The sequence below is a fragment of the Oncorhynchus clarkii genome, unplaced genomic scaffold, assembly GCF_045791955.1.
Source record: "Oncorhynchus clarkii lewisi isolate Uvic-CL-2024 unplaced genomic scaffold, UVic_Ocla_1.0 unplaced_contig_10522_pilon_pilon, whole genome shotgun sequence".
NCBI lineage: Eukaryota > Metazoa > Chordata > Actinopteri > Salmoniformes > Salmonidae > Oncorhynchus > Oncorhynchus clarkii.
The window spans coordinates 39,474-54,042 of record NW_027258793.1 but is presented as its reverse complement, the minus strand read 5'-3'; the positions used below and the strand labels follow the sequence as shown (position 1 = coordinate 54,042).

The 14,569-nt window shown below is 46.4% G+C and overlaps 1 protein-coding gene across 1 annotated transcript; it reads left to right on the top strand.

Annotated features, from left to right (window-relative positions):
* Nucleotides 1–824: 824 nt before the first annotated feature.
* LOC139398562 (palmitoyltransferase ZDHHC11-like) lies at nt 825–8,544 on the top strand (the record flags this gene model as incomplete). Its single annotated transcript, XM_071144495.1, is given in 11 exon segments — nt 825–990; nt 1,220–1,321; nt 1,604–1,728; nt 4,347–4,514; nt 5,103–5,270; nt 5,523–5,678; nt 6,097–6,215; nt 6,440–6,498; nt 6,733–6,793; nt 6,972–7,050; nt 8,154–8,544. Coding segments are annotated over 11 exon segments (1,298 nt in total), but the record flags the coding sequence as incomplete, so codon positions are not given.
* Between the last annotated feature and the right edge of the window lie 6,025 nt (nt 8,545–14,569).

Below are 14,569 nucleotides of genomic sequence, written 5' to 3'. Positions count from 1 at the left end.
ACAAGTAGAACCAATAAAATTAGTTTTCCAGGTACAAGTAGAACCATTTGATTTAGTTTTCCAGGTACAAGTAGAACCAATAGAATAGTACCAAAAGTCATTCTCAACTCAAATAAGTGTAAATATTTGACTGAGGGGTTCAGGTCAGATGTTTTCTGCGAGATGTCTTGCTTGGTTTCAGTTCCTGAAATATTTCTGCTTTGAGTGAAGAGCAAGACCTATAAATTGCACAGAAGGCTTTGGTGTTGCCTTGCGTCCCAAAATGGCACCCTATTCCCTACATAGTACACAACTTTTGACCTAAAGTAGTGCACTATGTAGGGAATAGGGTGCCATTTGGGATGTAAGCCACTGTCATCACAGCTCTTTTGTCTTGATTTGACTGCAGTATGATGTCAGCTGCACCTCTTGTTTAAAGACGAGCAGGTTGATGGGAGAAACAGAAAGGGTAGATTTATTCAGACTTGGCACTACTACTCCTCCTCACATAGAGAAGCTTTTGTGTACCTCGATGGCTCTCCTAAAGGCCCCGTTTCTTATGTGTGGCTCCTCCACACACAATGGAATCTTCTGTGAGAAGATCATGAATGAGTTGAATGTTATATTATTCACTAGTATACCGTATAGTCATTTGAAGTCACTGTGAGGTCTGTGAAAATGACATCTGGACTGAGAGTGGACACTATGTCATACGTCGATACTGAATCAGATATTCAAGCTGGTTTGGATTCTACTATGGTTCATGCTGTGGCTATTTGATCAATCGTATCAATATTTCCCTTGTTAGTCCCTTGACCTTTCCACTATGCAGCTGACTGGCATAGCCTTCATTGTGCACCTGGTCAGCCATCTAGCTGCCGTGTCTATAGACCCAGCAGAGGCAGGCGTCCGTGCCAAGAAGAGCTACTCCAACCCACTGCCTGTCTTCGACAAGAAGAAACAACCACATGTTATCCACAACCTACACTGCTACCTGTGTAAAATCAATGTGTATGTATCTCACACAAGTCTCGTTAAAAAGGGCAATCTGGAATTGGTCAAATGTTTTCATTCACTTTTAAAAGTGGCGGCCGGACATTTGGTTCTGGTTTGAATTCAGGATTACCCCTTTAAAAGTATATATTTCTGGCCTGTTGCATTATACTATAAAATATTATACTGTTTTTTTTCTCATTGAAGAAATCAACAAGGTTGATGTGGTGTCTGTGTCTTTCTCTAGGGACCCGAAAGTGAAACACTGTGGTGTGTGCAACAAGTGTATTGAAGACTTTGACCACCACTGTAAATGGCTGAACAACTGTGTGGGGGGGCAGAACTACTGGTAAGAGGAAGCATGGGAGGATGGGAGGATGGGAGGATGGGAGGATGGCCCATTTCAGTCAACGTTGACTACTAAGAGTTTGAGGAAATATTGTTTTGAGTATCGTTCTTTTTAAATGTAGTTTATTTCAGCCACTTTGCTTTAGCTTCTGCTTTGCTTGCTCTTTGGGGTCTGGGCCGGGTAACTGGAAAGCACTTTGTGGCTCATATAAAAAGGACAAGGTTAAATCCAATACATTTGATTGAGATCAAAGCCACATTTCTCTATGTTTCTCCTCCTCAGGTACTTCTTTGTGACGGTGTTGTCTGCTACACTGGGCGTCCTTGTGCTTCTCATGGTCGTCCTGTTCATCTTCATCCAGCATTATATGGACCCTGCCAGTCTCCGCACCGCACCACAGTTTACCAGTGAGTTTATCTCCGCACCGCACCACAGTTTACCAGTGAGTTTATCTCATCATCGCACCACAGTTTACCAGTGAGTTTATCTCCGCATCGCACCACAGTTTACCAGTGAGTTTATCTCCGCATCGCACAACAGTTTACCAGTGAGTTTATCTCCGCACCGCACCACAGTTTACCAGTGAGTTTATCTCCACACCGCACCACAGTTTACCAGTGAGTTTATCTCATCATCGCACCACAGTTTACCAGTGAGTTTATCTCCGCATCGCACAACAGTTTACCAGTGAGTTTATCTCATCATCGCACAACAGTTTACCAGTGAGTTTATCTCTGCACCGCACCACAGTTTACCAGTGAGTTTATCTCATCATCGCACCACAGTTTACCAGTGAGTTTATCTCCGCATCGCACAACAGTTTACCAGTGAGTTTATCTCATCATCGCACAACAGTTTACAAGTGAGTTTATCTCCGCACCGCACCACAGTTTACCAGTGAGTTTATCTCCGCACCGCACCACAGTTTACCAGTGAGTTTATCTCCGCACCACAGTTTACCAGTGAGTTTATCTCTGCACCGCACAACAGTTTACCAGTGAGTTTATCTCCGCACCACAGTTTACCAGTGAGTTTATCTCCGCACCACAGTTTACCAGTGAGTTTATCTCCGCATCGCACCACAGTTTACCAGTGAGTTTATCTCCACACCACAGTTTACCAGTGAGTTTATCTCCGCACCGCACCACAGTTTACCAGTGAGTTTATCTCCGCATCGCACCACAGTTTACCAGTGAGTTTATCTCCACACCACAGTTTACCAGTGAGTTTATCTCCGCACCGCACCACAGTTTACCAGTGAGTTTATCTCCGTACTGCACCACAGTTTACCAGTGAGTTTATCTCATCATCGCACCACAGTTTACCAGTGAGTTTATCTCATCATCGCACCACAGTTTACCAGTGAGTTTATCTCCGCACCGCACAACAGTTTACCAGTGAGTTTATCTCCGCATCGCACAACAGTTTACCAGTGAGTTTATCTCATCATCGCACAACAGTTTACCAGTGAGTTTATCTCCGCACCGCACAACAGTTTACCAGTGAGTTTATCTCTGCACCGCACAACAGTTTACCAGTGAGTTTATCTCCACACCACAGTTTACCAGTGAGTTTATCTCCACACCACAGTTTACCAGTGAGTTTATCTCTGCACCGCACCACAGTTTACCAGTGAGTTTATCTCCGCACCACAGTTTACCAGTGAGTTTATCTCATCATCGCACAACAGTTTACCAGTGAGTTTATCTCCGCACCGCACAACAGTTTACCAGTGAGTTTATTTCCGCACCGCACAACAGTTTACCAGTGAGTTTATCTCCGCACCACAGTTTACCAGTGAGTTTATCTCATCATCGCACAACAGTTTACCAGTGAGTTTATCTCCGCACCGCACAACAGTTTACCAGTGAGTTTATCTCCGCACCGCACAACAGTTTACCAGTGAGTTTATCTCATCATCGCACCACAGTTTACCAGTGAGTTTATCTCATCATCGCACCACAGTTTACCAGTGAGTTTATCTCCGCACCGCACCACAGTTTACCAGTGAGTTCATCTCCACACCACAGTTTACCAGTGAGTTTATCTCCGCATCGCACCACAGTTTAACAGGGAGTTCATCTCCACACCACAGTTGTGTGATGAGTAACGGGACATGGCTGGTCTTCCTGTCTGTAGGTGTGTTGAGTAACGGGACGTTGCTGGTCTTCCTGTCTGTAGGTGTGATGAGTAACGGGACGTGGTTGGTCATCCTGTCTGTAGGTGTGTTGAGTACTGTAGGTGTGATGAGTAACGGGACGTTGCTGGTCTTCCTGTCTGTAGGTGTGATGAGTAATGGGATGTGGCTGGTCTTCCTGTCTGTAGGTGTGATGAGTAACAGGACGTTGCTGGTCTTCCTGTCTGTAGGTGTGATGAGTAACTGGACGTGGCTGGTCTTCCTGTCTGTAGGTGTGATGAGTAACGGGACGTTGCTGGTCTTCCTGTCTGTATGTGTGATGAGTAACGAGACGTGGCTGGTCTTCCTGTCTGTAGGTGTGATGAGCAACGGGACGTTGCTGGTCTTCCTGTCTGTAGGTGTGATGAGTAACGGGACGTTGCTGGTCTTCCTGTCTGTAGGTGTGATGAGTAACGGGACGTTGCTGGTCTTCCTGTCTGTAGGTGTGATGAGTAACGGGACGGGGCTGGTCTTCCTGTCTGTAGGTGTGTTGAGTAACGGGACGTTGCGGGTCTTCCTGTCTGTAGGTGTGATGAGTAACAGGACGTGGCTGGTCTTCCTGTCTGTAGGTGTGATGAGTAACGGGACGTTGCTGGTCTTCCTGTCTGTAGGTGTGATGAGTAACGGGACGTTGCTGGTCTTCCTGTCTGTAGGTGTGTTGAGTAACGGGATGTTGCTGGTCTTCCTGTCTGTAGGTGTGTTGAGTAACGGGACGTGGCTGGTCTTCCTGTCTGTAGGTGTGTTGAGTACTGTAGGTGTGATGAGTAACGGGACGTGGCTGGTCTTCCTGTCTGTAGGTGTGTTGAGTACTGTAGGTGTGATGAGTAACGGGACGTGGCTGGTCTGTAGGTGTGTTGAGTAACGGGACGTGGCTGGTCTTCCTGTCTGTAGGTGTGATGAGTAATGGGACGTGGCTGGTCTTCCTGTCTGTAGGTGTGATGAGTAACGGGACGGGGCTGGTCTTCCTGTCTGTAGGTGTGTTGAGTAACGGGACGTGGCTGGTCTTCCTGTCTGTAGGTGTGATGAGTAACGGGATGTGGCTGGTCTTCCTGTCTGTAGGTGTGATGAGTAACGGGACGTTGCTGGTCTTCCTGTCTGTAGGTGTGATGAGTAATGGGATGTGGCTGGTCTTCCTGTCTGTAGGTGTGATGAGTAACGGGACGTTGCTGGTCTTCCTGTCTGTAGGTGTGATGAGTAACGGGATGGGGCTGGTCTTCCTGTCTGTAGGTGTGTTGAGTAATGGGACGTGGCTGGTCTTCCTGTCTGTAGGTGTGATGAGTAACGGGACGTTGCTGGTCTTCCTGTCTGTAGGTGTGATGAGTAATGGGACGTGGCTGGTCTTCCTGTCTGTAGGTGTGTTGAGTAACGGGACGTTGCTGGTCTTCCTGTCTGTAGGTGTGAAGAGTAACGGGACGTTGCTGGTCTTCCTGTCTGTAGGTGTGATGAGTAATGGGACGTTGCTGGTCTTCCTGTCTGTAGGTGTGTTGAGTAACGGGACGTTGCTGGTCTTCCTGTCTGTAGGTGTGATGAGTAACGGGACGTTGCTGGTCTTCCTGTCTGTAGGTGTGTTGAGTAACGGGACGTTGCTGGTCTTCCTGTCTGTAGGTGTGATGAGTAACGGGACGTGGCTGGTCTTCCTGTCTGTAGGTGTGTTGAGTAATGGGACGTGGCTGGTCTTCCTGTCTGTAGGTGTGATGAGTAACGGGACGTTGCTGGTCTTCCTGTCTGTAGGTGTGATGAGTAATGGGACGTGGCTGGTCTTCCTGTCTGTAGGTGTGTTGAGTAACGGGACGTTGCTGGTCTTCCTGTCTGTAGGTGTGAAGAGTAACGGGACGTTGCTGGTCTTCCTGTCTGTAGGTGTGATGAGTAACGGGACGTTGCTGGTCTTCCTGTCTGTAGGTGTGTTGAGTAACGGGACGTTGCTGGTCTTCCTGTCTGTAGGTGTGATGAGTAACGGGACGTTGCTGGTCTTCCTGTCTGTAGGTGTGTTGAGTAACGGGACGTTGCTGGTCTTCCTGTCTGTAGGTGTGATGAGTAACGGGACGTGGCTGGTCTTCCTGCCCCTGGCACCCATGGAGACAGGGTCAGGGAGTCTCCTGGTTGTCGCCTTCCTCACGGTCATGTTGGCTACTGGCTCTCTACTGCTGCTGGTTCACCTACTGGGCTTCCACATCTATCTCTGTGAGTTACAAACTGGTCCAAGGGCTGTATGTATCAAGTGTCTCAGAGTAAAAGTGCTGATCTAGGATCAGGTTCCCCCCTGTCCATAGAAGCGTTTTCATTACGATTTGAAAGGCGAAACTGATCTGAACTGTTCTGAGACTTTGTGAATACGGGCCCAGACCTGGTTAGAATATTGTACATATGTGAAAATACTTTTTAATACCTTCCATATACTAGATGTTATCTTGATTTAGTACAATGGAACCGATGGAATAGTGTATCTGTGTGTGAGTTGGCATGACAACACTTAATGTTTCTCTCTGAGGACGTTTCTCTTGCAGTGTTCTAACACTACACAAGGTCATCACAACCAGACGCTACATACTGCATGTCTTCCTTCCTTCATTACTGTCTTCTCTTCCTCTGGTCTCTGCAGTGGTCAACAAAATGAGCACGTATGACTACATTATAACAAGACGCCGTAAACAGGCCAGCCAGCAGGACATAGAGATGGGTTTTCCCCAGTCATCTGACAGCAACGGCAACGCAGGACAGGTCAGATCCTTTGTTTCACTACTCCTATCTGGCCGTGGTGATTAACCAACCAGGATTTCTGGAAAAACTTGGCATTTTGGGAAAGTTACTGGAATTTTGAAACCCTAATTCCAATAGTTGCATGCAAACTGTTTTGTTCAATCCCACAGCCATGAGTTTGGTACAAGTGAGACTACACAATCATGTATTCTCAGGATCGATATGTTGATTTGATTTTTTTATAGAATCATCCGCAAATGGAGCCCTCCATCGATTGTGATGCGTTGTTGTCAGACAGTGTCAGGTAGGTAATCCCACTAGGAAATCATGACACCCATGCATTTGGTTATCATGTACAGTGTTGCAAGACACAGGTACTGGAAGTTCTGCTATGCAGCTGTGGAATTGTAATCTTCCAAAGTGTAAAAGTTATCTCAAAGATAGACTTGTAGAATCACACATTATTGTAGTTATCTCAAAGATAGATTTGTAGAATCACACATTCTGCATGGCATCTCCTTGTTTTTTCCTGTGGTAGCTGCAAGAATCAGGAAACAGGAACTATTGCAAGTCGACCTTCTGGATCTTTCTGTACTGAGGTCAGTTACCCTAACCAAATTAAAGGTTATCACTAAACTACTTTTGTCATCGTATTCTAAAGTAATATTTGGGGAATTGTCTGTATGGAGGTCTTTTGTTTAAGAACTATCAGTTAGGACCATTTTGCAAGAAAATATTATAATAATTATATAATAAGTCAATATGTTCTTGTTCTAGTTGGACAACTTTACTAAATCATCAGAAAAGGAAAATGGCTTTTACTATGGCACAGAGCTACCCACCCAGATTATACCAGGTGAGTTTACCCACCCAGATTATACCAGGTGAGTAAACCCACCCAGATTATACCAGGTGAGTAAACCCACCCAGATTATACCAGGTGAGTATACCCACCCAGATTATACCAGGTGAGTATACCCACCCAGATTATACCAGGTGAGTAAACCCACCCAGATTATACCAGGTGAGTAAACCCACCCAGATTATACCAGGTGAGTAAACCCACCCAGATTATACCAGGTAAGTAAACCCACCCAGATTATACCAGGTGAGTTTACCCACTCAGATTATACCAGGTGAGTTTACCCACCCAGATTATACCAGGTGAGTAAACCCACCCAGATTATACCAGGTGAGTAAACCCACCCAGATTATACCAGGTGAGTAAACCCACCCAGATTACACCAGGTGAGTATACCCACCCAGATTATACCAGGTGAGTAAACCCACCCAGATTATACTAGGTGAGTAAACCCACCCAGATTATACCAGGTGAGTAAACCCACCCAGATTATACCAGGTGAGTAAACCCACCCAGATTATACCAGGTGAGTAAACCCACTCAGATTATACCAGGTGAGTAAACCCACCCAGATTATACCAGGTGAGTAAACCCACCCAGATTATACCAGGTGAGTAAACCCACCCAGATTATACCAGGTGAGTAAACCCACCCAGATTATACCAGGTGAGTATACCCACCCAGATTATACCAGGTGAGTAAACCCACCCAGATTATACCAGGTGAGTATACCCACCCAGATTATACCAGGTGAGTATACCCACCCAGATTATACCAGGTGAGTATACCCACCCAGATTATAGTTTACCCACCCAGATTATACCCGGGTAGTTTGAGCAGACATTTTCAATTCAGCATGAACTTTTTTAAACGGGTCTTTCCTATTTAGCAAGAGCTGTGTCCCAAATGACACTCTGTTCCCTATTTAGTTCACTACCTTTGACCAGCCCCCAGTGAATATGGGTCCTGGTCAAAAGTAGTGCACTGCATAGGGAATATGGTGCAATTTGGGACACAGCCCTAGGTGATTATCAGTATAACTAATTCCAATCTGCTGGTTTTCCTCACTGACATGTTTTAAATGTTCTGTCTGGAAGGTGAAGTGGTGATGGATGACCCCTTGGGCTGGAGGTTGGGTGGAGGTGGAGAGGGCCCCAGAGCAGGCCCGTGTGAGGGGGGTCCCTTGCACTGACAGAGCTCATCAGTAGCTGGTCTCTGATGCTCTACAGGTGGCCACACACATTACCTGAGGAACTAAAGGCATTGACACGCCATAGTGACTGTCGGCCGTGTGCAGTACAGTAGATCACCTACTGGATGGTGACTAACTGTGGTCGATACAACATGTCAAATCTTTGGGAAATGAACAAACAATGACTGTTGCTGTTGTCTGGTCAGAAGCCATGGAATCGTCCACCGGCAGCAGTATTGACCCAGCACAACACTGGGGAACAAATAGAATGTTCATGCTGGACTGAAGCCACCGTGATGCGTTCTGCTGTTGCCTATGACGATCACCACTTGAAACTGGAAATGAACATTCATAATTGACTATTTTAATCGGATGTTTACACTGAGTGACGGGAAGGACATTTATATTGCAGCAATTGTATGTATTTTATCTGGGGATTTAAATAATTGTTTTACCTGTGTTTTATGAGTTAATTTAGCCATATCAGATCATAATGTTCTTGCCTGAATTTAAAAAAATTAAATGTGTAAACATACCGTACAAACTCTTGACTGAAATGTTCCATTCCCTAGTTAACCACACAGTGGCGCTACTGAGACTCCTTGAACTACAATTGAACTACAATAAATCTCATTCATTTATACCCTATGTATTATCCAGGCAAGGAAGTGACAGAGCATTTGTCATTCCTAAGAAACATTTCCTGGAGCTGTAAATTGAGTGTCTTGGATAATCCATGAGTGCTGTACAGTGGTGGCTGGTAGCACTTTAAATGGGGAGGACACGGATCATAGTAATGGATGAAAAGGAATGAATGTATTTTGTTTGATACCATTCCGTTCACTCCATTCCAGACATTATTATGAGGTGTCCTCCTCTCACCAGCCTCCTCTGGTGCTGTTTCACCACCAGCCTGCCTGGCCCCAGTGGACACTGCGTTATATCATCTCCAGTTCTACATGTTAAATCATTACCACTAGTTGTATAACCCTTTAAATCAAATCAAATCAAATCAAATTTTATTTGTCACATACACATGGTTAGCAGATGTTAATGCGAGTGTAGCGAAATGCTTGTGCTTCTAGTTCCGACAATGCAGTAATAACAAGTAATCTAACTAACAATTCCAAAACTACTGTCTTGTACACAGTGTAAGGGGATAAAGAATATGTACATAAGGATATATGAATGAGTGATGGTACAGAGCAGCATAGGCAAGATACAGTAGATGGTATCGGGTACAGTATGTACAAATGAGATGAGTATGTAAACAAAGTGGCATAGTATAGTATAAAGTGGCTAGTGATACATGTATTACATAAGGATACCGTCGATGATATAGAGTACAGTATATACGTATGCGTATGAGATGAATAATGTAGGGTAAGTAACATTTATATAAGGTAGCATTGTTTAAAGTGGCTAGTGATATATTTACATAATTTCCCATCAATTCCCATTATTAAAGTGGCTGGAGTTGAGTCAGTGTCAGTGTGTTGGCAGCAGCCACTCAGTGTTAGTGGTGGCTGTTTAACAGTCTGATGGCCTTGAGATAGAAGCTGTTTTTCAGTCTCTCGGTCCCAGCTTTGATGCACCTGTACTGACCTCGCCTTCTGGATGATAGCGGGGTGAACAGGCAGTGGCTCGGGTGGTTGATGTCCTTGATGATCTTTATGGCCTTCCTGTGACATCGGGTGGTGTAGGTGTCCTGGAGGGCAGGTAGTTTGCCCCCGGTGATGCGTTGTGCAGACCTCACTACCCTCTGGAGAGCCTTACGGTTGAGGGCGGTGCAGTTGCCATACCAGGCGGTGATACAGCCCGCCAGGATGCTCTCGATTGTGCATCTGTAGAAGTTTGTGAGTGCTTTTGGTGACAAGCCGAATTTCTTCAGCCTCCTGAGGTTGAAGAGGCGCTGCTGCGCCTTCTTCACGATGCTGTCTGTGTGAGTGGACCAATTCAGTTTGTCTGTGATGTGTATGCCGAGGAACTTAAAACTTGCTACCCTCTCCACTACTGTTCCATCGATGTGGATAGGGGGGTGTTCCCTCTGCTGTTTCCTGAAGTCCACAATCATCTCCTTAGTTTTGTTGACGTTGAGTGTGAGGTTGTTTTCCTGACACCACACTCCGAGGGCCCTCACCTCCTCCCTGTAGGCCGTCTCATCGTTGTTGGTAATCAAGCCTACCACTGTTGTGTCGTCCGCAAACTTGATGATTGAGTTGGAGGCGTGCGTGGCCACGCAGTCGTGGGTGAACAGGGAGTACAGGAGAGGGCTCAGAACGCAACCTTGTGGGGCCCCAGTGTTGAGGATCAGCGGGGAGGAGATGTTGTTGCCTACCCTCACCACCTGGGGGCGGCCCGTCAGGAAGTCCAGTACCCAGTTGCACAGGGCGGGGTCGAGACCCAGGGTCTCGAGCTTGATGACGAGCTTGGAGGGTACTATGGTGTTGAATGCCGAGCTGTAGTCGATGAACAGCATTCTCACATAGGTATTCCTCTTGTCCAGATGGGTTAGGGCAGTGTGCAGTGTGGTTGAGATTGCATCGTCTGTGGACCTATTTGGGCGGTAAGCAAATTGGAGTGGGTCTAGGGTGTCAGGTAGGGTGGAGGTGATATGGTCCTTGACTAGTCTCTCAAAGCACTTCATGATGACGGATGTGAGTGCTACGGGGCGGTAGTCATTTAGCTCAGTTACCTTAGCTTTCTTGGGAACAGGAACAATGGTGGCCCTCTTGAAGCATGTGGGAACAGCAGACTGGTATAGGGATTGATTGAATATGTCCGTAAACACACCGGCCAGCTGGTCTGCGCATGCTCTGAGGGCGCGGCTGGGGATGCCATCTGGGCCTGCAGCCTTGCGAGGGTTAACACGGTTTAAATGTCTTACTCACCTCGGCTGCAGTGAAGGAGAGACCGCATGTTTTCGTTGCAGGCCGTGTCAGTGGCACTGTATTGTCCTCAAAGCGGGCAAAAAAGTTATTTAGTCTGCCTGGGAGCAAGACATCCTGGTCCGTGACTGGGCTGGGTTTCTTCCTGTAGTCCGTGATTGACTGTAGACCCTGCCACATGCCTCTTGTGTCTGAGCCGTTGAATTGAGATTCTACTTTGTCTCTGTACTGGCGCTTAGCTTGTTTGATAGCCTTGCGGAGGGAATAGCTGCACTGTTTGTATTCGGTCATGTTACCAGACACCTTGCCCTGATTAAAAGCAGTGGTTCGCGCTTTCAGTTTCACACGAATGCTGCCATCAATCCACGGTTTCTGGTTAGGGAATGTTTTAATCGTTGCTATGGGAACGACATCTTCAACGCACGTTCTAATGAACTCGCACACCGAATCAGCGTATTCGTCAATGTTGTTATCTGACGCAATACGAAACATCTCCCAGTCCACGTGATGGAAGCAGTCTTGGAGTGTGGAGTCAGCTTGGTCGGACCAGCGTTGGACAGACCTCAGCGTGGGAGCCTCTTGTTTTAGTTTCTGTCTGTAGGCAGGGATCAACAAAATGGAGTCGTGGTCAGCTTTTCCGAAAGGGGGGCGGGGCAGGGCCTTATATGCGTCGCGGAAGTTAGAGTAACAATGGTCCAAGGTCTTTCCTCCCCTGGTTGCGCAATCGATATGCTGATAAAATTTGGGGAGTCTTGTTTTCAGATTAGCCTTGTTAAAATCCCCAGCTACAATGAATGCAGCCTCCGGATAAATTGTTTCCAGTTTGCAGAGAGTTAAATAAAGTTCGTTCAGAGCCATCGATGTGTCTGCTTGGGGGGGGATATATACGGCTGTGATTATAATCGAAGAGAATTCTCTTGGTAGATAATGCGGTCTACATTTGATTGTGAGGAATTCTAAATCAGGTGAACAGAAGGATTTGAGTTCCTGTATGTTTCTTTCATCGCACCATGTCACGTTAGTCATAAGGCATACGCCCCCGCCCCTCTTTTTACCAGAAAGATGTTTTTTCCTGTCTGCGCGATGCGTGGAGAAACCTGTTGGCTGCACCGCTTCGGATTGCGTCTCTCCAGTAAGCCACGTTTCCGTGAAGCAAAGAACGTTACAGTCTCTGATGTCCCTCTGGAATGCTACCCTTGCTCGGATTTCATCAACCTTGTTGTCAAGAGACTGGACATTGGCAAGAAGAATGCTAGGGAGTGGTGTGCGCTGTGCCCGTCTCCGGAGTCTGACCAGAAGACCGCCTCGTTTCCCTCTCTTTCGGAGTCGTTTTTTTGGGTCGCTGCATAGGATCCACTCCGTTGTCCTGTTTGTAAGGCAGAACACAGGATCCGCGTCGCGAAAAACATATTCTTGGTCGTACTGATGGTGAGTTGATGCTGATCTTATATTCAGTAGTTCTTCTCGACTGTATGTAATGAAACCTAAGATGACCTGGGGTACTAATGTAAGAAATAACACGTAAAAAAACAAAAAACTGCATAGTTTCCTAGGAACGCGAAGCGAGGCGGCCATCTCTGTCGGCGCCGGAAGTCTAAAGAGGTCTATGCCGTGAGTGGACAAGATCAGAGAATTAACCATACCTAGAAATCAACTGACCCACAGAGGTTAGATGGGGGGCAGAGTGATACAATTACAGAGACGTTGAGACTTTGATTTTCAAGTCTCATGTGTATTCCAAGCAGAACTGTTGACGTTGAAGGAAGGAGAGGGTTCTGTCCTAATCTCTATCTTTTAGGGAATATCTTATTTCCCTAGAGAGAGGATGCATCCCAAATGACACCCTATAAGCCCTGGTTAACAGAAGTGCACTAAAGGAATAGGGTGCCATTTGGGATGCAAATTGTATCTTTGAGGAAAATCTTCTTTCCCTAGAGAGAGAATCCCACAGGCCATGTGTTGACCAGCCCACACAAGACATCCTGTACCCGGACTAGAGCCAGGGTGTATTTCCTGGAGAAAATATGTTTTTATTTTCTAATCTTTTTATATACATGTCATGACCTTTGACCTTGGACCTTAGTGTTGTGCTACTGCTTTCTCACTCTGCCTGTACTGTCTCTTTATTGTGGAATACATTTCACTCAGAATGTATATTCTGAAGTATTACATTATTGGATGGGAGTACAATGGATTGATTAGCAGCAGCTACTACAGGTGAAAGTACAATCACCTCACTGGCTGATCTAACATTTGATAGATGGTTTAGAAGCCCCCCCGAATACGCCATACTGCAAAAGAGCATGACGGAACAGAGATTCCCACGGAACGGAAGGAATTCACTTATCCTATTATGGATAAAACAAAACAACGCCCTGCGTCACCTTCATGAGAATAGATTGATGTTTACACGAGTGGTAGGAGTGCTGCAGCCAATCAGTGGCCTGGATTTCTCCCCGCATTTCTTTCCTGCATCACCTTCATGAGAATAGATTGATGTTTACACGAGTGGTAGGAGTGCTGCAGCCAATCAGTGGCCTGGATTTCTCCCCGCATTTCTTTCCTGCATCACCTTCATGAGAATAGATTGATGTTTACACGAGTGGTAGGAGTGCTGCAGCCAATCAGTGGCCTGGATTTCTCCCCGCATTTCTTTCCTGCATCACCTTCATGAGAATAGATTGATGTTTACACGAGTGGTAGGAGTGCTGCAGCCAATCAGTGGCCTGGATTTCTCCCCGCATTTCTTTCCTGCATCACCTTCATGAGAATAGATTGATGTTTACACGAGTGGTAGGAGTGCTGCAGCCAATCAGTGGCCTGGATTTCTCCCCGCATTTCTTTCCTGCATCACCTTCATGAGAATAGATTGATGTTTACACGAGTGGTAGGAGTGCTGCAGCCAATCAGTGGCCTGGATTTCTCCCCGCATTTCTTTCCTGCATCACCTTCATGAGAATAGATTGATGTTTACACGAGTGGTAGGAGTGCTGCAGCCAATCAGTGGCCTGGATTTCTCCCCGCATTTCTTTCCTGCATCACCTTCATGAGAATAGATTGATGTTTACACGAGTGGTAGGAGTGCTGCAGCCAATCAGTGGCCTGGATTTCTCCCCGCATTTCTTTCCTGCATCACCTTCATGAGAATAGATTGATGTTTACACGAGTGGTAGGAGTGCTGCAGCCAATCAGTGGCCTGGATTTCTCCCCGCATTTCTTTCCTGCATCACCTTCATGAGAATAGATTGATGTTTACACGAGTGGTAGGAGTGCTGCAGCCAATCAGTGGCCTGGATTTCTCCCCGCATTTCTTTCCTGCATCACCTTCATGAGAATAGATTGATGTTTACACGAGTGGTAGGAGTGCTGCAGCCAATCAGTGGCCTGGATTTCTCCCCGCATTTCTTTCTGGGAGGCGAACAGCAAGACAGGC